This window comes from Chiloscyllium punctatum, chromosome 3 (genome assembly GCF_047496795.1).
Source record: "Chiloscyllium punctatum isolate Juve2018m chromosome 3, sChiPun1.3, whole genome shotgun sequence".
Taxonomy (NCBI): domain Eukaryota; kingdom Metazoa; phylum Chordata; class Chondrichthyes; order Orectolobiformes; family Hemiscylliidae; genus Chiloscyllium; species Chiloscyllium punctatum.
Window position 1 is genome coordinate 106,271,629 of NC_092741.1, and position 27,123 is coordinate 106,298,751.

General features: G+C 42.0%; 1 protein-coding gene across 6 annotated transcripts in view; it reads right to left on the bottom strand.

Moving 5' to 3' along the window:
- The window catches only part of fam135a (family with sequence similarity 135 member A), a 306,374-nt gene that overhangs the window by 48,190 nt on the left and 231,061 nt on the right, over nucleotides 1-27,123 (bottom strand). For all 6 annotated transcript variants that reach the window (XM_072557991.1, XM_072557972.1, XM_072557981.1 and 3 more), the window contains one exon: nucleotides 15,418-15,578. In XM_072557991.1, the coding sequence (XP_072414092.1) occupies nucleotides 15,418-15,578 (161 nt within the window). The remainder of the gene's footprint in view (nucleotides 1-15,417; nucleotides 15,579-27,123) is intronic.

Sequence of the window (27,123 nt, forward strand, 5' to 3'; positions counted from 1 at the left end):
AGAGAAGGTGCAAAACTTGACCTACTCTTGGGAAATAAGGCAGGGCAGGTGACTGAGGTGACGTTGGGGGAGCACTTTAGGACCAGAGACCATAATTCTATTGGTTTGAAAATACTGATGGAAAAGGATAGACCAGATCTAACAATTGAAGTTCTAATTTGAAGGAGGGCTAATTTTGACAGTATTAGGCAAGAACTTTCAAAAGCTCTTGGGGACAGATATTCGCAGGTAAAGGGACGGCTGGAAACTGGGAAGTCTTCAGAAATGAGAGAATGAGAGTCCAGAGACAGTATATTCCTTTCGGCTGAAAGGAAAGGCTGATAGGCGTAAGGAATGCTGGATGACTAGAGAAATTAAGGGTTTGGTTAAGAAAAAGAAGCAAACATATGTCAGGTATTGACAACATAGATCGAATGAATCCTTAGAAGAGTATAAAGGCAGTAGGAGTATACTTAAGAGGGAAATCAGGAGGACAAAAAGAGGACATGAGATTGCTTTGGCAAATAGAGTTAATGAGAATCCAAAGGGTTTTTACAAATCCATTAAAGGACAAAAGGATAATGAGGGAGAGAATAGGGCCCCTCAAAGATCAGCAAAGCAGCCTCTGTGTGGAGCCGCAGGAGATGGGGGAGATACTAAACGAGTATTTTGCATCAGTATTGACTGTGGAAAAGACATGGAAGATATAGAATGTATGGTGACATCTTCAAAAATGTGCATATTATAGAGGAGGAAGTGCTGGATGTCTTGAAATGCATAAAGATGGATAAATTCTCATGACCTGATCAGGTGTACCCTAGAACTCAGTGGGAAGCTAGGGAAGTGATTGCTGGGCCTCTTGCTGAGATATTTGTATCATCAATAGTCACAGGTGAGGTGCCAGAAGTCTGTAGGTTGGCTAGCGTGATGTCATTATTTAAGAAAGATGGTAAAGACAAGCCAGGGAACTATAGACCAGTGAGCCTGACGTTGATGGTGGGCAATTTGTTGGAGGGAATCCTGAGGGACAAGTTTTATATGTATTTGGAAAGGAAAGGATTTATTAGGGATAGTCAGCATGGCTTGTGTGTGGGAAATCATGTCTCACAAATTTGGTTGAGGTGCCAGAACACTGGAGATTGGCAAATGTGGTACCATTATTTAAGAAAGGTGGTAAGGACAAGGCAGGGAACCAGTTAGCCTAACGTTAGTGGTGAGCAAGTTGTTGCAGGGAATCCTGAGGGTCAGGATTTGGAAAGGCAAGGACGGATTAAGGATAGTCAACATGGCTTTGTGCATGAGAAATAGTGTCTCATGAACTTGATTGAGTATTTTGAAAAAGTAACAAAGAGGATTGATGAGGGCAGAGCAGTGGACGTGATCTATATGGACTTCAGTGAGGCATTTGACAAGGTTTCCCATGGGAGACTGGTTAGCAAGGTGAGGTCTCATGGAATACAGAGAGAACTAGCCATTTGGATACAGAACTGGCTCAAAGGTAGAAGACAGAGGGTGGTGGTGGAGGGTTGTTTTTCAGACTGGATGCCTGTGACCAGTGGAGTGCCACAAGGATCGGTGCTGGGTCCACTACTTTTCATCATTTATATAAATGATTTGGATGTGAGGATAACAGGTATAGTTAGTAAGTTTGTAGATGACACCAAAATTGGAGGCATAGTGGACAGCGAAGAAGGTTACCTCAGATTACAATGGGATCTTGATCAGATGGGCCAATGGGTTGAGGAGTGGCAGATGGAGTTTAATTTAGATAAATGCAAGGTGGACCATTTTGGGAAAGCACATCTTAGCAGGACTTATACACCTAATGATAATGTCCTAGCGAGTTTTGCTGAACAAAAAGACCTTGGAGTGCAGGCTCATAGCTCCTTGAAAGTAAAGTTGCAGGTAGATAGGATAGCGAAGGTGGTGTTTGGTATGCTTTCACTTATTGGTAACAGCATTGAGTATAGGAGTTGGGAGATCATGTTGCAACTGTACAGGATGTTGGTTAGGCCACTTTTGGAATATTGCGTGCAATTCTGGTCTTCCACCTATCGGAAGGATATTGTGAAACTTGAAAGGGTTCAGAAAAGATTTACAAGGACGTTGCCAGGGTTGGAGGATTTGAGCAATAGGGAGAGGCTGAACAGGATGGGGCTGTTTTCCCATTAATGCCAAAGGCTGAGGGGTGACCTCATATGAGGTTCATAAAATCATGAGGGGCTTGGATAGGATAAGTAGACAAGATCTTTTCTCTGGGTTGGGGAGTCCAGAGCAAGAGGGCATAGGTTTAGGATGAGAGGGGAAAGATATAAAAGGGACTAAAGGGCAACCTTTTCACTCAGAGTATAATACGTGTATGGAATGAGCTGCCAGAGAAAGTGGTGGAGGCTGGTACAATTACAGTATTTAAAAGGTATCTGGATGGGTATTTGAATAGGAAGGATTTAGAGGGCTATGGACCAAGTGCTGGCAAATGGGACTAGATGAATTTACAATATCAGGTCGGCATGGACGAGTTGGACTAAAGGTCTTTTTCCGTACTATACACCTTTATGACTCTATGACTGTGACTAGTTCTGCTGTAAAGCAGGATGTGACAAGATTCAAGTGAGCGATTGTGATAGATGACACAAATCTGCGGCACAGACAGGCATTTCTGTAGCTGTGAGCAAGACTCCAGATGGTATGTTGCCTCCCTGGTGTGAGTGTCAAGCTGTCTCATAGCCATTGCAGAAAATTCTCAGAGGAGCGTGAGTATCCAGAGGTTATTGTATACATTGGTACCAACAACATTGTTTCGAAAAAGAGATGAGGTCCCGCAGAGTTGCGGAAGTTAGGAAAGACCTCAAGGGTAGTAATCTCTGGATTACTCCTGGTGCCAGTTGCTAGTGAGAGTAGGAATAGGAGGGTGGGGCAGATGAATGTGTGGCTGAGGAGCTGGTGCAGAGGGTAGGGACTGTGATATTTAAATCATTGGGATCTCTTCTGGGGTAGATGTGACCTGCACAAGAGGGATGAATTGCACTTGGACTAGAGAGGGATCAAAATCCTGGCATGGAGATTGGCTAGAGCTACTCAGGAGGGTTTAAACTCATCTGGTGGTGGTGGTGGGGGGGTGAAACCCTAAGCAGTAAGCAGACAAAAGAGAAGGTTGAGGCTGGTACAGAAGTTAAAGAGAGGAAGTTAAATAGATTGGCGGCACGGTGGCACAGTGGTTAGCACTGCTGCCTCACAGCACCAGAGACCCGGGTTCAATTCCCACCTCAGGCGACTGATTGTGTGGAGTTTGCACGTTCTCCCCGTGTCTGCGTGGGTTTCCTCTGGGTGCTCCGGTTTCCTCCCACAGTCACAATTGGCCATGCTAAATTGCCTGTAGTGTTAGGTAAGGGGTAAATGTAGGGGCATGGGTGGGTTGGACTTTGGCAGGTCGGTGTGGACTTGTTGGGCCAAAGGGCCTGTTTCCACACTGTAAGTAATCTAATATCTAGATAAGGCAGACAAGAGCACAGCAGAGAACAAAGGAAGACTGGTGATTTAAATTGCATTACTTTCAATGCAAGAGGTCTGACAGGGAAGGCAGATGAATTCAGATATGAATGGGAATATGGTACTGGGATTTCATAGCGATTACAAAAACATGATAGAGGGAGGGAAAGGACTAGCAACTTATTGGAAAGATACATGAGGACAGAAGGTAGAAGCAGGGGAGAGAAGGAAACAGAGGAGGAGCAATGGCATTCTTGAAAACAATCCAGTATTACTTAGATGTTCCTGAGGAATTATCCAGGAAAGTTATATGGGTGGAATGGAGAAATAAGAAGGGGGAATCACTTTGACGGGACTGTACGACAAGCCCCGCAGTAGTCAGAAGGAAGTTGAGGAACAAATATACAGAGAGATTGCAGACATCTATAAGAATAATAGGGTTGTAATTGTAGGGGATTTTAACTTTACAAACACTGCCCATAGTGTTAAGGGCTTGGATAGAGAGAAATTTGCCAAGTGTATTCAAGAAAACTTTCTCAATTAATATGTATATGGACATGGTAGAGAAGGGGCAAAATTCGACCTCCTCTTAACACATAAAGCATGGCAATTGACTGAGCTGTTAGGAGGGTCATGTTGGGACCAGTGACTGTAAAAGTCTGGGGGTGGCATGGTGGTTCAGTGATTAGCACTGCTGCCTCACAGCGCCAGGGACCTAGGTTTGATTTCAGCTTCGGGCAACTATCTGAGTGGAGTCTGCACATTCTCTGTGTCTGCGTGGGCTTCTTCCGGGTGCTCCGGTTTCCTCCCATGGTCCAAAGATGTGCGGGTTAGGTGAACTGGCCATGCTAAATTGTCCGTAGTGTTCAGGGATGTTTAGGTTAGATGCATTGGTCAGGGGAAAATGTAAAGTATTGGGTCTGGATGGGATACCCTTTGAAGGGGTGGTGTGGACTTGTTGGGCGGAAGAGCCTGTTTCCACACTGCAGGAAATCTAATTAAAAATTTTAAAATTCTGTTAGTTTTAAAATAGTGATGGAAAAGGATAGGTCTATTCACAAGATAACGTCCTAAATTGGGACAAAGCCAATTTTGATGGTATTAGGCAAGACCTTTCAAAATTGGGGGAGACTGTTCACAGGTAAGATGATGTCTGGTAAGTGGGAGGCTTTCAAAAGCAGGATAACAAGAGCTCAGGGTCAGCATGTTCCTGTTAGCGTGGACAGCAAGGCTGCAGGAGTAGGGAACACAGGATGACTACAGATACCAAGGCTCTGGTCAAGACAAAGGAGGCATACTTAAGGGATAGGCAGCAGGGATCAAGTGAATCCCGAGTATAGGGCGGGTAGGAGTACACTGAAGAGGGAAATCAAGAGGGCAAAAAGGGGCCATGAGATAGCTTTGGCAGACAGGGTAAAGGAAAATCTAAAAAGATTCCACAAGTAAATTAAGTGTAAAAGAAAGAAAATAGGGCGGCACGGTGGCACAGTGGTTGTGGGCGGCACGGTGGCACAGTGGTTAGCACTGCTGCCTCACAGCGCCAGAGACCCGGGTTCAATTCCCGCCTCAGGCGACTGACTGTGTGGAGTTTGCACGTTCTCCCCGTGTCTGCGTGGGTTTCCTCCGGGTGCTCCGGTTTCCTCCCACACTCCAAAGATGTGCAGGTCAGGTGAATTGGCCATGCTAAATTGCCCGTAGTGTGAGGTAAGGGGTAGATGTAGATGTAGGGGTATGGGTGGGTTACGCTTCGGCGGGGCGGTGTGGACTTGTTGGGCCGAAGGGCCTGTTTCCACACTGTAAGTAATCTAATCTAATCAATGAGGACATATACGTGTGGAACCACAGGAGATGGATGAAAATCCTAAGTGAGTATTTCAAATCAGTATTTACCTTGGAGAAAGTCATGGAAGGTAGGGAATTTAGGAAAATAAACAATTTTGAAATGAGTCCACATTACAGACGTGGTAGTGCTGGAGGTCTTAAAATGCATAAAGGTAGATAAATCCCAGGGACCTGATCATGTATATCTCAGCATGTTGTGGGAAGCTAGGGAAGAAATTGTGGGGCCCCTAGTGGAGATATTTATATAATTGACAGACATGATTGAGGTGTCAAAGACTGGAACGTGACTACTGTCGAGCCATTATTTAAGAAAGGCTGTAAGAAAAAAATCATGGAACTACAGACCAGTGAGTCTAACGTCAGTGGCGTGTAAGTTGCTGGAGACGGTTCTGAGAAACAGGATCTACATTTGTTTGGAAAGATAAGAAATGGTAAAGGCTTTGTGTGTGGAAATTCTTGTCTCAAATTTGATTGATTTTTTTTTGAAGATGTGGCCAAGAAGATAGATGAAGGCCAGAATGGTAGGTGTTGTCTACATGGACTTTGACAAGGTTCAGTGGGTTAGTAAAGTTACATCACATGGAATCCAGAGAGAGCTAACCAACTGGATACAAAATTGGCTTGATGGTAGGAAACAGAGGGTGGTGGTAGAGGGTTATTGTTCAGACTGGAGACTTGTGACCAGCAGCATGCTGCAAGGGTTGGTGCTGGTCCACTGTTGCTCATCATTTATATAAACAGTTTGAATGAGAAAATGGGAGGCATATAAATATCTCCACTAGGGGCCCCACAATTTCTTCCCTAGCTTCCCACAACATGCTGAGATATACATGATCAGGTCCCTGGGATTTATCTACCTTTATGCAAGTTTGCAGATGACACCAAAATTGGTGGTATAGTGGACAGTGAAGGTTATTAAGAGTACAATGGTATTTTGATTTACAGGGCCAGTGTGGCAAGGAATGGCATATGGCGTTTAATGTGGACAAATGCCAGGTGTTGCATTTAAGAAAAGCCAGGGCAGGACTTACACAGTTAATTGTAGGGCCCTGGGGAGTGTAGCTGAACAGAGACACAAAGCGGGTGTTTGGCATGCTTACCTTCATCAGTCAGATCATTGAGTACAAGATTTGGGATATCCTGTTACAGCTGTACAAGACATTGATATGGCCATATTTAGTGAACTGCATACAATTCTGGCCACTCTGCTATAGGAAGGGTATCATTAGAACTGGAAAGGGTGCAAAAAAGATTTACAAGCATGTTACCAAGATTGGAAGGTTTGAGTTATGACAATTTGGCTGGGATGTTTTTATTCCCTGGAGGTTAAGAGGTGACTTTACAGAGCTTTCTAAAACCATGTGGGGCACAGATAAGATGAATTGCTAAGGTCTTTCTCTGAGAAGGCATATGTTTAAGGTGAAAGGGGAAAGATTTAAAGGGGACCGGAGGGGCAATTTTTTCATGTAGATAGTGTGCATATGGATCGAGCTGCCAGAGGTGGGTACAATTACGACATTTAAAGACAATTTCTCAGGTACTTGGAGAGGAAAGGTTTGTAGGGATATGGGTCAAACACAGGTAAATGAGACGAGTTCAGTTCAGGAAACCTGGTGGGCATGACAAGTTGGCAGAGGAGCCTGTTTCTGTACTGCATGACTCTATCAGCAGAAAGAACTTGGAGACACACAAGATTACTCATAGCAGATAGCAAACAACAAGCCACTTCGTGATGACTATACTGATCCAGGCTATGAATGGCCACAACCTGCAGCATCATAAAACCTCCTGAACATTTACTGCTCAGTCTACCTATGGATTTCCAACTATTTAATTACAGAAGCTATCACAGCAACAGAATTCCCACTAGATTTTCAATCACTTTACCCTGGGAAGAGAAATCTTCAAGCAATTCAGACCTGTAACGTTAATAGATAGTTCTTATTTTCATCTTTAAAAGTAGCTTTTATCCATACTTAATCTTGCTCTCTGTACTTTAGCTCATAATGGTATATTTTTCAAACTTACTGTCTGCAATAAACTAACCTTTGACCTTGTTTAAGACAATTTATTAATTTGAAACATTCAAAAAACTAAAAGGCAGCTAATTGAGCTTGGTAAGTTCACAGTCCATGCACCACTCTGTGGACTATCCTGGTGCATCATGACACAACAGGCTGCTGTAAAGAACACCCACAAATCCATTTTTTTAAAAAGTGTGTTATCAGCCATTTCCTTCTGTTCATTTCCCTCTGTTCATGCTCATAGCTGAAAATATAACTCATTTATCGTTTCCTCAGACATTAATTGTTATGTTCTTCAATACATTTTGTTTGTTTCTTACTTTTAATAAAAATGTAAATATGTTTACACAGTCCAGTTGTTTATTTCATTCACACAGGAATAATCAGATACATGTGTCTATCTTTATAATGTCATGTCATCAGTGCAATTGTTTTCTAGGAGAAAGTGAGGACTGCAGATGCTGGAGATCAGAGCTTAAAAATGTGTTGCTGGAAAAGCGCAACAGGTCAGGCAGCATCAAAGGAACAGGAGAATCGACGTTTCGGGCATAAGCCCTTCTTCAGGAAAGGATTCCTGAAGAAGGGCTTATGCCCGAAACGTCGATTCTCCTGTTCCTTTGATGCTGCCTGACCTGCTGCGCTTTTCCAGCAACACATTTTTAAGCAATTGTTTTCTACACAATTACAAGTTTTCTAGTGCAGTAATGATTTGGAGCTGAAATAACAGTGGCTAATCTTTCAAAAGTACTGACTTCAGAAGATCCCAATAGTCCTCTTTAACTTTTTCACTAATTTGGCACAAGAAAGAACTTCTGCTTGCAAGAAATAGATTCAAGGATTTGGATGAAAGGGTATTATTAAACTGGATAACTGTAAAAGCAAGGTGTGTCATTTAAACAATTAAAATTTAAAGTGACCCAAGGACCTAGGTCAGTTCAACTGGCTCTTGGGGACACAAAATAAGAAACGGCATATTTCTTCCAAGAATTAGTAGCACTCTACAATTTCCAGATCTCCACTTTTCAATAAGGAAATGTTCCCCACGCCAAGTATAAAAGGGGGGAGGAAGTAAAAACTTGGTTACAGAATCATAGAATAAGAGAGCAGAATTTGCAAACAAACCATTACAATCAACACAGACAATAAAAATATGAGAAAAATCAACTCTCAAACTGAATACAGTGAATAAGATTTCCTTACTCAAATGATGGAGATGGTGCCAGATTGCTGACCTTTACACCACATCTGGTCTGATTCTGAAAACCCACACTCTGTACAGTGACCTTGGATCATGGCCAACATTAAAAGCTCTTAAAATCATAGAATCCCTAGTGTGGAAACTGACTATTTGGTCCAAAAAGTCCACACTGACCCTGAAGAGTATCCCACACATCGCATTCCTCTACCCTATTACTCTACATTTCCCCTGACTAATGCATCTAGTCTACACATCCCTGAACACTATAGGCAATTTAACATAGCTAGTTCACCTAACTTGCACATCTGTGGACTGTGGGAGGAAACAAGAACATCCGGAGGAAACAAATGCAGACAGGGCAAATGTGCAAACTCCCCACAGACAATTGCCTGGAATCAAACCCAGGTCCCTGGCACTGTGAGGCAGCAGTGCTAACCAATGAGCCACCATGTCCTGCCCTTAGGTACTAGTTGTTATTTGAGATGATTTCTATCCTGCCAGACAATCACCTATGAAGGAAACATTGCTTACCATACTAACTCCTGTTTTTCTGGAGGGTCTTCTACACAGGCGCACTGTGGGATATGATTTACGCCTGCACAACTGATCAGAAGATTGAACAATCAATGCAAAATACCTCTGCAGAAGATAGATCCCCCTCCTCAAATAAATGACCCTTTCTGTGATGATGATGTTGATAAAGCGCCAATAAATACTTATATGGGAAAGTCTATGAAGAACTGTTTAGCAGAAAAAAGAGTTACTTATTGTTTCACTGAAAGAATGCATTCCCTATAATCCAAAGAATGAAAAACCACAACCATGAACACGAACAGAAGTTGCTTTTCATTCGTTATTCAAGACAGATTACAACAGGACATCAGGAAGATTATATACATCAATGTGACATTGGACACTAATTTGGATTACATTAGCCTTCCATCAGAATTCTTTAGAAAGAAAGATTGAATGTAGAAATCCAAAATATATAAACTTTTATTGAGAGGATTTGAAATTAACATGCCATTTTCGACACCCCTTGTATTTGGACACTAGAAGAACAATCAGAATTTGAGGTTTGATCAACAGAGGCGCAGAATAAAAACATCAGAGGATGTGTACAAAATCTTAAAATCGCAGTTATTTATTGTGCCTAATATTCACAGATTATACTACATATTGGAGTATAATAAGGCTTGCAAAGCTAATGCCATATATAATAGAAAAAAGAACTTGTAAAGTTGAAATATTTTTTTCATTAGAAGAACATAGTTTATGGGGAAGTATGATATACATTTAAAATTATGGAAAGCTGGCCTTGTTGTATTGAAACAGGCCAGACTAAATGACTTGTTCAGTATTATGGGCGCTAGAATAAGGAGTCAAAGATACAAGATGATGTGCAATATCTTTAGAATAGATAGCAAATAAACTGTGGGAGGCTTGTGGAATTTACTTCCAGGATTCATGGCCTTGACAGGTAAGATACCAATGGTCAAGGTCAGGTTTGTGAGATGATTGAAGGAAAGGGGTGTGAAGAAGTAATAACAACATGCTGAGAAAATATAATTGATTGAAGAACATTTGTGCATTCTGAAAGCAAATGCCAACATGTTTTTTTTTAATGTATTTCTCTGCAGAGCTCTATTTCCAGTTGGTAAATCACTCTGAAAAGACAACCAATAACACACCAGAATTCATGCTTTTGTAAGGTTATATTACCAGCTGATGTTATCATTGGACAATCCAGATTCCAGATTGAAATTCGACTTGACAGATCATATTTCTTTTTTTTTGGTTTAACAGATAACAGTGCTGCAGATTTGATTTTAACACTAAAACACAAGTTTATTATATAAAATAATTAAAGTTTAATAGAATAAACAACTCAATGTCTGACCTTTTAAATTGAAAGGCTACACACATCTCCTCACTTTAGAGTTCACTGTAAAATAAAATCCCATTAATCTGCAGAAAGTCTCTCTCTCATATCATGTTTTAAGAAAAGTCACCATTGCTACAGAAATACTTCACTTTAGAGTTACGAAGTTGTGTAGAATACTCATGAATTGAAAGGCAGTGCATGGTCCTTTTAAGAGATGATGCTTTGTTTGTGCTTGGAAGTTTGCAAGCATCGTACAGAGAGCCCCAAAATTAAAACAAGTATGTCAAAAGGCCTTACAGTTGGCAGGCAAACATCAGTCGTTTTAAAAAATATAACAGATGCAGGCATTTCGAAAACTGGGAGAGAGCCAACTGCCATCTGAAGAGACAAGAACTTTCCAGCTCTCAGAAAAACAGTGCCATCTATTCATAAAGGCACCTGGAACCCTGAAATAATCTCCTTGACACCAGTATTCAGTGGAGAGAGGCATTTAGAACAGAAGAAATTACAGAGAAAAAATCCCCGACAGTAGAATCAGTAGAAGAAAGACTGGAGAAACAGAGGAACATTTTGGAAGACACATTCTATGTGAACTTCGAGAGGCTACATTTTAATTTATTACAAAGAACAAAGAAAATTTACAGCCCAGGAACAGACCCTTCGGCCCTTCAAGTCTGAGCCGATCCAAATCTACTGTCTAAACTGTGGCCCAATTCCTAAGCAATCTGCATCCCTTTGCTCCCCACCTATTCATGCATCTGTCCAGATGCATCCTGGATAAATCTACCATGCTTGCCCCTACTATTTCTGTTGGCAACGCATTCCAGGCACCTACCACCTTCTGTGTAAAGTAGTTGCCGCGTGTATCCCCCTTAAACTTTTCACCTCTCACCTTGAAAATGTGACCTCTCATTATTGAATCCTTTACCCTGGGAAAAAGCTTATCTCTAGCTACCCTATCTATACCCTTCATGATTTTGTAGACCTCAATCAGGTTCCCCCACAATCTGCGTTTTTCTAATGAAAACAATCCTAACCTACTCAACCTCTCTTCATAGCTAGCACCTTCCATATCAGGCAACATCCTCGTAAATCTTCTCTGCACCCTCTCCAAAGTGCCCACATCCTTTTGGCAATATGGCGAGCAAAGCTGTACACGGTATTCTAAATGCGGTGGAACCAATGTCTTGTACAATTTTAACATGACCTGCCAGCTCTTATGCTCAATACCCTGTCCAAAGAAGCCAAACATACCATATGCCTTCTTGACCACTCTATCCACCTGTGCAGCAACCTTCAGGGTACAATGGACCTGCACTCCCAGATCTCTCTGCTCATCAACTTTTCCCAAGGCTCTTCCATTTACTGTATAATTCGCTCGAGAATTAGACTTCCCAAAATGCATCACCTCACATTTGCTTGGATAGAACACCATCTGCCACTTCTCTGCCCAACTCTCCATTCTATCTATATTCTCCTGTATTCTTTGACAGTCCCCTATGCTTTCTGCTACTCCACCAATCTTCGTGTCATCTGCAAACTTGATCAGACCAACAATGCCCTCTTCCAGATCATTCATGTATATGACAAACAACAGTGGCCCCAGCACTGATCCCTTTGGAACACCACTGGTTATCTTCCTCCATTTCGAGAAACTCCCTTCAACTACTACTCTCTGTCTCCTGTCGCTCAACCAGTTCTTTACCCACCTAGCTAGAACACCCTGCTCTTTGTTTTCTTATTACTTAGATTTATAAAAGTGGAACTTGTATTTAATCGTACATCACATGATTAGAATCTTGTTTTATTCAGGAACAAGTACTTATAGGGGCCTTGTTCAGTTTGTTAGTAATTCTGTTAATTTGTTCACTGTTGGATTTAGATAAATAAATAGTTGCTTTTTAATTTTAGAGTGGGTGAAAGGATTCCATTGCATTTAACGCCTCCTTTATAACAGATTAAGGATAAGAGATAGGGTATACCACTTTTCACACTTCTTTTTATCAGATTATGAGGCGATTACTTCTCTGGGTGTCTCAGTTCTAATCATCAGAGGGGTGTTCTGGGGCCCCGGGTCTGGGATTTGAACAGATTTGGACAGATTTAAATAGACTTCGGGATTAGTGTTCTAGACCTTAATACTTAGGCGAGGAAAAGCTGGCTAATTTAGATTACTGGTGATTGTTTAAATCAAAACTGGGGGAAATGGCTCTAACAGTGCTAAATTGGTTCTGGGGGTTGAAGATGCTTCTCAGATTTGCCAAGAAAATTTAGGAAGACAGAGAAAGGAGGCACTTCTACAATTAGCAAACAGGCTAAAATTAGATTTAAACTAGGGATAATAAGGAATAACTAGGGATAACTGTGTAACAAAGTTAGCCAAGCAGTTAGGTATATCAGAGAAACAGTCAAGTGAGGTACAGTTAGAAAGAATTAGATTGCAAATGGAGTTAGAGAATGAAAGGAAGGTGAGAGAGTTTGAATTATGGTTAAAAATAGAGGAAAAAGAAAAGGAGAGGAAGGTCCCAGCAGAAGAAAGGGGAAGAATGTTTAAGTTGGAAAAGATTAAGTTGAAACTTGACGCAAAAGGACTTCAAATGATAGAAGGAAAAGTACAAGATAAATGGGATGATGAACAAACTTATCATAGAAAATAGCCTGGTAGGGATATATACAAATATGTCAAAGCATTACCAAAATTTGATAAAAGTGATGTAGGAGCCTTTTTCATTTCCTGTGAGAAATTGACAAAGCAGATGGACTAGCAAGGGACTGTGTGGGTAATGTTAATTCAGACTAACTTGGTAGCCAGGCCTCGTGAGGTGTTTGTAGCGCTATCAGATGAGTGTCCACTGGATTATGAAGATGTTAAACAGGCTATTTTGAGTGCACACGAATTGGTACCAGAAGCATATCGACAACGATTCAGAAACATAAAGAAGGAAGCAAGTCAGACATATCAAGTCTTAAAGAATTAAAGTTAATAATCACACAACACCAGGTTATAGTCCAACAGGTTTAATTGGAAGCACACTCGCTTTCGGAGCGAAGCTCTTGCATCAGGTGAAATCTGCTGCCAAGAAATGAAATGGGGCTGTACAACAAATGGAAATGATCTTTGAGAAAGCTGGAATCAGACAACATCAATCATTTCAAAAGGAAATGCGAGAGGCACTTGCAAGGCTTTGGAAACTGAGGTATGGAAGAAAGGGGACTATCTGGATTGCTCCAGAGTGCTAATATGAACTTGATGGGTTGAATGGCCTCCTGTGTCATAATCATACTTGCTTTCATGGCTCCAAACAGCTTGCATTGCCATTGACTTTCCGTTTGTACAATTCTGCTCAGTGATATAACATTGCGCTGCATAGAGACATAGAGATGTACAGCATGGAAACAGATTCTTCGGTCCAACTCGTCCATGCCAACCAGATAACCCAACCCAATCTTGTCCTACCTGCCAGCACCCGGCCCATATCCCTCCAAACCTTTCCTATTCATATATCCATCCAGTTGCCTTTTAAATGTTCAATTGTACTAGCCTCCACCACTTCCTCTGGCAGCTCATTCCACATACACACACCATCCTCTGCACGAAAAAGTTGTGTCTTAGGTCTCTTATATCTTTCCCCTCTCACCCTAAACCTATGCCCTCTAGTTCTGGACTCCCCTACCCCAGGGAAAAGATCTTGTCTATTTACCCTATCCATGCCCCTCATGATTTTATAGACCTTTGTAAGGTCACCACTCAGCCTCTGACGTTCCAGGGAAAACAGCCCCAGCCTTCTTCAGCCTCTCCCTATAGCTCAGATCCTCCAACCCTGGCAACATATTTGTAAATCTTCCCCGAACCCTTTCAAGTTTCAGAACATCCTTCTAATAGGAAGGAGACCAGAATTGCATGCAATATTCCAACAGTGCCCTAATCGATGTCCTGCATAACCACAACATGACCTCCCAGCTCCTGTACTCAGTACCCTGACCAATAAAGGAAAGCATACCAAACGCCCTCTTCACTATCTTATCTACTTCAAATCTACTTTCAAGGAGCTATGAACCTGCACTCCCAAGGTTTCTTTTTTCAGCAACACTTCAGAGGACCTTGCCATTAAGTGTATAAGTCCTGCTAAGATTTGCTTTCCCAGAATGCAGCATCTTGCATTCATCTAAATTAAACTCCATCTGCTACTCCTCAACCCACTGGCCCATTTGATCAAGATCCCATTGTAATTCGGGGTAACTTTCTTCGCTGTCTACGACACTGCCAATTTGCATCTGCAAACTTACTAACTACATCTCCTATGTTCACATTCAAATCGTTTATGTAAATGACGAAAAGTAGTGGACCCAGCACCGATCCTTGTGACACTCCACTGGTCACAGGCCTCCAGTCTGAAAAACAACCCTCCACTACCACCCTCTGTCTTCTGCCTTTGAGCCAGTTCTTGTCCAAATGATTGGTTCTCCCTGTATTCCATGAGATCAAACCTTGCTAACCAGTCTCCCATGGTGAATCTTGTCAAATGCCTTAACGAAGTCCATATAGATCACATCTACCACTCTGCCTTCATCAATCCTCTTTGTTACTTCTTCAAAAAACTCATTCAAGTTTATGAGACATGATTTCCCATGCACAAAGCCCTGCTGACTATCCCTAATCAGACCTTGCCTTTCCAATTACATGTACATCCTGTCCCTCAGGATTCCCTCCAACAAATTGCCCACCACTGATGTCAGGCTCACTGATCTAAAGTTCCCTGGCTTGTTGCAAAGTCTAGATTTGTGTCACAAGTTTCAAAACCATAAAGAGAAAAGCTTCAAAATATCTTTCACATTTGTAAATCTTAAATATGGTATTTATGTCAATACTCAAGTTGCTGGCTTGTGGTTCTCAATGAAAAATGGGACAGATAACGGTGCAAGAAAATGTTTTGCAATATTGAACAGCACAGATTTAATCAAGTTCAAAAGGACCTGAACAGTTTATTCTATAAACATACCATCTAATCCATGTACGCATACTATGAGATGAACACCATCATCTATATTCACATCCTCCTCCAAGCTGAAGTATGGATTTTTGGAAGCCAAATCAGGAAGATCACTGTACATAAAGCCAGGAAACTTTAGTAACTTCAGCTCTTCTTTTGCCTGGAGAAAACTAAAGTCAGTACAAATTTAGTCACTTTATTTATCCAAACATCTTTAAAGAATTAACTTAATTACGAAGGAAATGTTACAATACCATAACAAGCCTTTTTATTAAGAATTCATTGCTACAAGCTGAAACTTATTTTACTCTCACATGACAAAACGCAAAATAACTCAAGATATGAATGCTTTTGGATAATTTATTTTTTAGGAAAACTGGTAGCATAGAACCACTGTGATTTTTCTCACTACCAACGCATTGCCTGATTTTAAGACTAGCCCTTAAAAGGAACACTGTTATCAAAGCTGGTGAATAGTAGTTTCAACTCACAGTAGATCAGAAACAGAATGTTAAGAAAATATACCTCCATTAGAGTTGACATTGTAAAGCTGAGGAAACTGCCACCAAATGTAATTAATCTGAGTTTGCAATGTAAGGCTTATGAAATAAATGTAAGGCTTGTGAAGTAGTGCTTCAATAGATTTATAATTTAAGTCAATTTAGTCCGGATTGAAAAGCAAAATTATTTTGCTTCAGAATAATAAGATCAAGTCAGTAATGCTGCGTGCACAAATGCATGCTGATTGACATCCAGATATTTTAGAAGGGCATTGTAGCTAAATATACTTCAAATTAACCTGGAGGTTCAGACACTTCCAATAAGTGTGACACATGCACAACCAAATTAGCTAGTTTCTGCTCAATGACTAAAATGATTTTTCTCACTCACTTGTGGGGCATGGGCACTGCAGGCTTGTCAGTATTTATTGCCCATCCCTAGTTACTCTTGATGTGGTGGCGGTCAACTACCTTCATGAACCACTGAAGTCTAAGTCCTGTATGTTGACACACAATGCCTTTAGGGAGGGAGTTCCTGCATTTTGATTTAGCAATAGCGATGCACTTTCAAGTCAGGATAGTGAACAGCAGTGGGTGGTTTTCCCAAGTATCTGAAGTGGGCTTAGAAGGTGATTCCTATGGATTCTGGTGAATTTCTGCAGTGCATCTTTAGACAGTATACATTATTACTATGGAGTGGCACAAGGAGTGGACGTGGACCCAATCAAGCAGGCTGCTTTGTCCTGGATGGTGTCAAGCTTCTTGAGTGTTGTTGGAGCTGCACTCATCCAGGCAAGTGGGGAGTACTCAATTGAACTCCTGAGTTGCAGATGATGGATGATGGTAATCAGGTGGTGATTTACTCGTCACAATAATTTTAGCCTTAGATCCATTCTGTTTTAATTGAGAGTCCAGTTCAGTTTCTGGTCAATGGTAACACCAGGATGTTGATAGTGGGGGCTTCAGTCATGGGTAACACCACTGATTATTAAGGGGTAGTGGTTAGATTGCCTCTTATTGAACATGGTTACTGGCAGGCATTTGTGTGGTAAAAATGACATCTGCCACTTGTCAGCCAAAATCTGGACATTGTCCAAAGTTAAAAATCACACAACACCAGGTTATTGTTCAACAGGCTTATTTGGCAGCACTAGTTTTCAGAGGCTGCTCCTTCATCAGATGGTTGTGGAGCACGACCATAAGACACAGAATTTATAACAAAGGTTTACAGTGTGATGCAACTGAAATGATATTGAACAAACATACATTGCTGTTAAGTCTTTCACCTTTTAGAATGGGTTGCTGCCTTTGGTTCATTAATATGTAAATCCCAGAACTTCTTTTAACTTACATTCTCGAAATAACTTAAGGTTTATAAAGAAAAGGTGACGTATTAGCTCAGACAATACATTAACGGTGTGAGCTTAGAGTCTGTTTGTATTCCAATCTTGAGTCAGACTGTTTCTATTTCCAAAGTGAAATTTATAAAATATTATATGGATTGACTGTCTGCAGATTGTGTGCTTTTTGAGCAAAATAGAATGTATCTGCAAATGCAAATTCATCCCATAGGCTTATGTGTGTGTGTGCATGCTTGGTGAAGTGTGTGAGAGTGAAATAGAGTATAAGTCTGTGAGAGGGTGTGTGCATGAGTGTGAGAGTGTGTGTGTGTGTGTATGTGTATATGTGTGTGTGAGTGAGTGAGAGAGACAGGTATAGAGAGAGGAAAAAGAGAGAGAGAGAGAGAGAGAGAGAGAGAGAGAGAGAGACAGAGACAGAGACAGAGAGAGCAGTTAAGGCCATCGCCATGGGTACTGAACTTTGCTATCAGCCTGTGCTCAGCCACTCTATGTTGTTATGTAGCCCAAAGTCCACCTTGGAATATGGTCACCCGAAGATCTGAGGCTAAATCTCCCTGACCGCTGAAGTGTTCCCTGACTGGGAGGGAGAACCCTTGTCTGGCGATTGTTGCATGGTGTTCATTCATCCATTGTCATAGCATCTGCTTGGTCTCGTCAATGTACCATGCCTCGGGGCATCCTTGCCTGCAACGTATGAGATAGACAATGTTGGCCAAATCATATGAGTACTTGTTGCGTACATGGTGGGTGGTGTCCCCACGTGTAATGGTGGTATCCATATCGTCACTCTGACACGTCTTACAGTGGTTGCCATGACAGGGCTGTACAGTGTTGTGGTCGATGTTGTCTTGAAAGCTGGGCAGTTTGCTGTGTACAGTGGTGTGTTTAAGGTTTGACAGCTGTTTAAAGGTGAGAAGTGGAGGCATAGGGAAGCTCTTGGCGAGGAGTTCATCCTCATTGATAATGTGTTGCAGGCTACAAAGAACACAGCGTAGTTTCTCCATTCCCGGGAAGTACTGGACAACAAAGGGTACCCTATTGGTTGCATCCCATGTCTGTCTCCTCAGAAGGTCATTACAGTTTCTCACCATGGCACGTCGGAACTGGCGATCAATGAGTTGAGCATCGTACCCTGTTCTTATGAGGGTGTCCTTCAGCGCCTTCAGGTGTCCGTCACATTTGAACAGATCCTATGTATGTGTAGGGGATGGCTGTTTTGATGTGTTTAGGGTGAAAGCTAGAGAAGTGTAGCATCGTAAGGTCATCCTTGGGTTTGCGATAGAGTGAGGTACTGAGATGCCCATCCTCAGAATGTGTCCAAGAATGAGATAGACACTAAAGAGTAGTCCATGCTAAGTCTGATGGTGGGATGAAACCTGTTGATATCACTGTGCAGTTGTTTCAGTAACTCCTCACCATGGGTTCAGAGGAAGAAAATATCATCAATATATCTGGTGTATAGTGATGGTTGAGGTCCTGTACAGCAAGGAGGTCTTGTACAACGAAAATGTTGGCATATTGGGGTGCAAACATGGTCTCCATGGCAGTTCTGTGCATCTGGATGAAGAACTGGTGGTCAAAGGTGAATACGTTGTGGTCGAGGATGAAGCAGATGAGTTGGAGGATGGTGCTCAGAGAGCCCTACGCATACGCAGGACCTGTTAAGATGAGGAGGAACGTAATGGACACTGAAGGTGCTGAAGGACGCCCTCATAAGAACAGGGTACGATGCTCAACTCATTGATCACCAGTTCCAACGTGCCACAGCGAGAAACCGTAATGACCTCCTGAGGAGACAGACACAGGATGCAACCGATAGGGTACCCTTCGTTGTCTAGTATTTCCCAGGAACGGAGAAACTACGCCATGTTCTACGTAGTCTGCAACACATTATTAATGAGGATAAGGACCTCCTCAAGACCTTTCCTATGCCTCCACTTCTCGCCTTTACACAACTGCCAAACCTTAAACAGACCATTATTCAGAGCAGACTGCTCAGCCTTCAGGACAACATTGATCACATCACCGTACAACACTGTCATGGCAATCACTGCAAGACGTGTCAGAGTGACAACATGTATACCACTATGATATGTGGGGACACCATCCATCATGTACGTGGCAGGTACTAATGTGACTCGGCTAACATCGTCTATCTTATATGCTGCAAGCAAGGATGCCCCAAGGCTTGGTACATTGGAGAGACCAGGCAGACGCTACGACAGTGGATGAATGGACACCACGCAACAATCGGCAGACAGGGATGTACCCTCCCAGTTGGGGAACACTTCAGCAGTCAGGGACATTCAGCCTCAGATCTTTGTGTGACCATCCTCCAAGGTGGACTTTGGGATATGCAACAATGCAGACTGGCCAAGCAGAGGCTGATAGCCAAGTTGATATCCATGGGGATGGCCTCAACTGGGACCTTGGGTTCATGTCACACCACAGGTGACCCCACTACACTATACACTCTCTCTCACTCTCTCTCACACACACAAACATGCTCTTACATATTCTCACACTCATGCAGACCCTCTCTCATACACACACATACACCCCCCCCCCACACTCTCACGCATGCACACACCCTTTCACAGGCTTATACTGCATCACACTCACATACACACTGTACCAAGCATGCACACACGCAAACACACTCTCTCACGTGCACACACACACACACGTGAATTTGCATTTGCAGAGTTATATCTGCAGCTACTTTGCTCAAAAAAAATCACACAATCTGCTGGCAGTCAATCCACTGTAATATTTTGTAAATTCCACTTTGGAAATAGAACCAGTCTGATTCAAGATTTTGATACAGACAGACTCTAACCTCACACCTTTAATGAATTGTCTGAGCTGAGATGTCACTTTTTTTTAATATAAAACCTTTAGTTATCTCGAGAACATGACTTAAAAGTAGATCTGGGATTTACATATTAATGAACCAAAACCTGCAGCCCATTCTAAAAGATGAAAGACTTAACAGCAAAGAATGGTTGTTCAATATCATTTCAGTAGCATCACACTGTAATCTTTTGTTATAAATTCTGTGTCTTAGGGTCCTGCTCCATAGCTATCTGAAGAAGTAGCAGTGATCTGAAAGCTGGCGCTTCCAAATAAGCCTGTTGGACCATAATCTGGTGTTGTGTGATTTTTAACTTTGTTCACCCCAGTCTAACACCTGCTCCTCCACATCGTGGATATTGTCCAGATCTTGCTGCATTTTAACAATGTCTGAGAAGATACAAGTGATGCTGAGCATTGCACAACCATCGGTGAACATCCCCACTTTTAGAATTAGAATCCCTACAGTGTGGAAACAGGCCCTTCGGCCCAACAAGTCCACACCAACCCTCCAAAGAATAATCCACCAGACCCATTCCCCTACCTATATTTACTCATGACATAGGCTACACATCCCTGAACACTATGGGCAATTTAGCAACACCTAAACTGCACATCTAACCAGAGCACCCAGAGGAAACCCACACAGACACGGGGAGAATGTGCAAGCTCCACACAGACAGTTGACCGAGGCTGGAATCGAACCCAGCTACCAGGCGCTGTGAGGCAGCAGTGCTAACCACTGAGCCACTGAACAGCCTTAACTTCTGACCTTATGATGGAGCTCATTGATGAAGCAGTGGATGATTGGGCCTCAGAAACTCCCGCAAAGCATCACAGAGCTGGAATGACTGACCTCCATGGTGGCTCAGTTGACATTTCAGCGCTTCATCAGAAATGCTCTCCTGCTCCTCAGATGCTGCCTGACCTGCTTTGCTTTTCCATGCCACTCTTTTTGACTCTGATCTTCAGCATTTGCAGTCCTCACTTTCTCCTAACTAATAGAATTATGATTACTAGATCCAAAGTGTTCTACTATCCCTTCAGGCATCTTGCCCTACCCAAGGAAACATCAAGTATTATGCCTTCTCTAGCAGGAACATTTACATATTGATAAAGAAAATTTTCTTGAACACATTGACGAGTCCATAACCATCCAAACCCTTAACACTATGGTTGTCCCAGTCAATGATTGGAAAATTAAAATTACCTACTATTGTATCTTTATTATTCTTACATATATCCACGATCTCTCTACATATTTGTTTCTCAAGTTCCCTCTGACGATTGGGGGTCTACAATACAATACAACACAAGGTGATCATTTCTTTCCTATTTCTAATTTCAATCCATATATTTTCACCGGATGATTTTACAGAATTATCTTCTCCAGTAACAATAGTACAGGTAGTTCTCCTATAACATTCTGGTTGCGTTCCAGCAAAACCTCACTTAATACAAAATCACTCAATACAAATAATGGGGTCTATGGGAAAAGTGTGCTTTGGGGCAGACTAGCAAAAAGGATCACTCACAATCGCTCAAATACCACCCAAATGTCTAAAGCAAAGTATAGCACAGCCTGAAGGTTGAAATCATACTTGTCAACAAACCAAAAGTAAATTTGACATAATACATTTAAAAAATGTAAGAAAGCTGCTCTCTATACAGTAACTCTCATCAAAAGCTGTTCGGTCGGAAGCTGACATCGGCGCATGTGCAGAACAGCATGAAGACTGGTGCTCACAGCGCACATGCCCCGAACGATACAGACACTTCAGCGCATGCACAGAACACCGACATCTACACATGCGCAATGTCAGTTCCAGTCTTCACGCTGCTCTGCGAGAGCACAGTGTGCAAACTGATACCCGCTGCAATCGCGCTGTTGCAACGGAGCTAAGCGTTCTCCAAAACACCTTCTCTAATTCTTCAGTGACGTTATAGCTAAATGACGCTGCTGAAACATGCATTCTTCCAAAACAAACTGTAATATTTTCCTTAATCAACAATGCCACTCCCCTCTCCTCTTTTTCTATGCTTCCTCATGCATTTCAAACACGAAACACTGAGCTACCAATCCTGTACATTCCTCAGCTAAGTTTCTGCAATAGCTCTGACGTCCCAATTCCATGTTGCTAAACGTACCCTGAGTTCATCAGCCTTACTCAAGGACAAAGGAGGGAATTTGTGTGCAGCCAGGTGAGGTAGGTGTGGCCCTAAATGAATACAGTGTGTCAGTATTTACCAAAGGGAAGGAAGTGGTGGATGATGATCTCAGAGAAATGACTATCCAGTTTTTAAGCCAAGTTGCTATTAAAGAGGAAGAGGTGTTGTCCATCTCAAAACATATTAAGGTAGTTAAGACTCTGGGTCCAGATGGGACCTATCCCAGAATATTGAGGGAGATAAGAGAACAAATTGCTGGAGCACTGACAGATATCTTTGTATTCTCTTTGGCTACTGTCCAATCCTCCGGAACCTCACCTTTGGACAATGTTGTCCCAGTGTTTAAGAAGATTAGCAGGGATAATTCAGGAAATTACAGGCATGTGAGCTTCATTTCGGTGGTAGGGAAATTATTGGAAAAGATTCTCAGGGACAAGATCTATATGTATTTAATAGTGAGTAGTCTTATTAGCAACAGACAGCATGGTTTTATGCAGGTGAGGTCATGCCTCCCTAACTTGATCAAGTTTTTTGAGGAGGTGACAAAGATGGTTGATGAGGGAGAAGTAGCTGATGTTGTTTACGTGGACTTCAGCAAAGCTTTTGATGAAGTCCCTCATGGCAGACTGGTACAAAAGGTGATATCACATGTTATCAATGCTAAGGTGCAAGATGTATACAGAATTGTCTTCATCATAGGAGATGGGGGGAGACATGAAACAATGCTTTTTGGAACAAAGAGTGATGACTAAAGGTGATCCACAGAGATCAGTGCTAGGACATCTGCTTTTCGTGATTTACGTAACTGATTTGGAGGAAAACATAGCTAGTCCAATTCCTAAGTTTGTAGATGATACAAAGTTTGGAGGCGAAAGGATTCTGGGTAATCCAAGATGGAGGATGAGAACAAATTGTGGTTGTAAGAGCTCCTCATTTTTTGAGGTATTTTAGGTATTGGAGGTGATTTCCTATAATTCCAGGAATAACAATTACTGCTTTATAAGCTGTTGGATTGGTTTGGATCTTTGAGGAAAAAGTCAAAACAATGGTACTTCCAAAAAGAGAAAGACAGACAAAAGGTAGCAAGCATATGGTCAGTGAGGGAGACAGAAAGAAACCTACACTGCTAATGGACACAGCAGTGAATTTGCACAGTTACTGCCTTTGCTTTTTGAGTTCATGTATCTCTGGACATTGGAGTGCATCTAGGAAAAATTAGCAAACAGTGAAATTCACAGCTGACCTTGGAGAAACCTGTGTGGAAGATCTCACAGCACAGAAACAGATAAGTGCATATTTTATGAACTTGTAACCTTGCCGTAAGACTACAGTAGTGAGTAGAGTGGGTTCTTTCTTGATTATATGTTTTATTGAAATCTGTCTCTTGATTAAATTTTTAAAATATAAACCATAAGTACTAAGTTCGCCCGGAGCACTGTTTTTTAGAGCAAAAAGACAGTGCTATTTTCTGGGTCTGTAAGATTGTGAAGAAGCAAAGATATACTTTAGTAGAGCAATGTGCTCTTCCTGTCAAACGTGCGAGTTCAGGACAGTTTCTATGGTACTGATGAATATGTCTGTAGGAAATGTCTTTCAAAGTGAATCCTATCGGATTGCATGGATCAGTTGAAGCAGCAGTGAGACGCAAATGAAGAATTTACAAGAGCTAGGTGTAATGGATGGCAGTTACAAGAAGGGAGAAAAGCTGCAGATACAGTCAGGTACATGGGTTAACTCCAGGAAAGGTAGGAGGGGTAGGCAGGAGTCTTCTGCGGCTATCCCCATTACAAACAAGTATGTTGTTTTTGAAAATGTAGGGGGTGATGGTCTCTCAGGGGATTGTAGCATGAACAGCCAAGTTACTAGTATCGAGATTGGCTCTAATGTATGTTGGAGTACGAAGCAATTGATTGTGATAGGGGACACTAGCCAGAGGCACAGACAGACTTTTCTGCAGCCACCAGTGAAAAATCAAAATGGTGTGTTGCCTCCCTGGTGCCAAGATCAAGAGTATCTTGGAGACGGTGTAGAAGGTTGTCAAAGGGGAGGGACCAGCTGGAGGTAATTGTACACATTGGTACCAACAACATAGGAAGGGAAAAGGATGAGATTCTGAAGGGAGAAAATAGAAAGTTAGGCAGGAATTTAAAAAGTAGGTCCTCAATGTTAGTAATATCTGAGTTACTCCCAGTACGACAAGCTCTTCAGGGTAGGAATAGGAGGATAGGGCAGATGAATGCATGGCTGAGGAGCTGGTGCAGGGGAGAAGGGTTCACATTTTTGGCTCACTGGAATCTCTTCTGGGATAGAAGTGACCTGTACAAGAAGGATGGATTGCAACTGAATTGGAAGGGGATTAATATACTGGCAGGGAGATTTGCTAGAGCTGCTCAGGAGGATTTAAACTAATAAAGTGGGAGGGTGGGACCGAGGGAGATAGAGAGAAAAGAGATCAATCTGAGACTGGTACAGTTGAGAAAAGAAGCAAGTCAAACAGTCAGGGACAAAGCAGAGAACAAGGTAGGAGTTAAGAAATTAAATTGCATTTACTTCAATGCAAGAGGCCTAACAGGAAAGACAGATTAACTCAGGGCATGGTTAGGAACATGGGACTAAGATATCATAGCAATTACAGAGTCGTGGTTCAGGGATGGACAAACGAGGAGGTCGAGTATTATTTTTGATAAGGAGCAGCGTTACAGCTGTACTTAGGGAGGGTATTCCCGGAAATACATCCAGAGCAGTTATTTAGGAGGAACTGAGAAATAAGAGAGGGATAATCACCTTATAGGAATTGTATTACAGGCCTCCTAATAGTCAGCAGGACATTAAGAAACAAGTTTGTAAGGCGATCTCGGTTATTTGTAAGAATAATAGGGTGGTTATGGTCAGGTATTTTGATTTTCTAGACAAGACTGAGACTGCCATAGTGTTAAGGGTTTAGATGGAGAGGAATTTGTTAAGTATGTACAAGAAAATTTTCTGAATCAGTATGTGGAGGTGCAAAACATGACCTATGCTTGGGAAATAAGGCAGGGCAGGTGACTGAGGTGTGAGTAGGGGAGCACTTTGGGGCCAGCGACCATAATTCTATTAGATTTAATATAGTGATGGAAAAGGATAGACCAGATGTAAAAGTTGAAGTTCTAAATTGGAGGAAGGCTAATTTTGACGATAAGGCAAGAACTTTCAAGAGCTGATTGGGGGCAGATGTTTGCAGATAAATGGAAAATGGGAAGCCTTCAAAAATTAGATAATGAGAGTCCAGAGATAATATATTCTTGTTAGGGTGAAAGGAAAGGCTGGTAAGGTGTGGGGATTCTCGGATGACTAGAGGGATTGAGGGTTTGGTTAAGAAAAAGAAGGAAGCATATGTCAGGTATAGACAGGAGAGATTGAGTGAATCCTTAGAAGAGTATAAAGGCTGTAGGTGTATACTAAAGAGGGAAATCAGGAAGCCAAGAAGGGGACATGAGATAGCTTTGGCAAATATGGTTAAGGAGAATCCAAAGGGTTTTACAAATACATTAAGGACAAAAGGGTAACAAGAGAGAGAATAGGGCCCCTCAAAAGATCAGCAAGGCAGCCTACATGTGGAGTTGCAGGAGATGGGGGAGACACTAAGCGAGTATTTTGCATCCGTGTTTATTGTGGAGAAGGACATGGAAGATATAGAATGTGTGGAAATTGATGGTGACATCTTGAAAAATGTCCATATTACAGAGGTGGTGGTGATGGATGTCTTGAAGCACATAAAAGTGGATAAATCCTCAGGACCTGATTAGGTGTACCCTAGAACTCTGGAAAGCTAGAGAAGTGACTGCTGGACCCCTTGTTGAGATACTTGTATCATCGATAGTCACAGGTTAGGTGCCAGAAGTCTGTAGGTTGGCTAGCGTGGTGTCACTATTTAAGAAAGATCGTAAAGACAAGCCAGGGAACTTTAGACTAGTGAGCCCGACGTCAGTGATGGCAATTTGTTGGAGGGAAACCTGAGGGACAAGATTTACATGTATTTGGAAAGGCAAGGACTGCTTAGGGATAGTCAGCATGGCTTTGTGCATGGGAAGTCATGTCTCACAAATTTGGTTGACTTTTTTGAAGAAATAACAAAAAAGATTGATGGCAGCAGATCAGTAGATGTGATCTATATGGACTTCAGTAAGGGGTTCAACAAGGTTCCTCATGGGAGACCAGTTAGCAAGGTTAGGTCTCATGGAATATAGGGAGAACTAGCCATTTGGATACAGAACTGGCTCAAAGGTAGAAGACAGAGGGTTGTTTTTCAGACTGGAAGCCTGCAACCAGTGGTGTGCCACAAGGGGATCGGTGCTGGGTCCACTACTTTTCATCATTTATATAAATGATTTGGATGCGAACATAGTAAGTTTGCAGATAACACCAAAATTGGAGGTGTAGTGGACAGCGAAGAAGGTTACCTCAGATTACAACAGGATCTGGACCAGATGGGCCAATAGGCTGAGAAGTGGCAGATGGAGTTTAATTCAGATAAATGCGAGGATTTTGGGAAAACAAATCTTAACAGGACTTATACACTTAATGGTAAGGTCCTCGGGAGTGTTGCTGAACAAAGAGACCTTGGAGTGCAGGTTCATAGTTCCTTGAAAGTAGAGCCATAGGTAGATAGGATAGTGAAGGCGGCGTTTGATATGCTTTCCTTTATTGGTCACAGCATTGACTATAAGAGTTAGGAGGTCATGGTGCACTGTACAGTACATTGGTTAGACCACTCTTGGAATATTGCATGCAATTTTGGACTCTATTGGAAGGATGTTGAGCAATTTGAAAGGGTTCAGAAAAGATTTACAAAG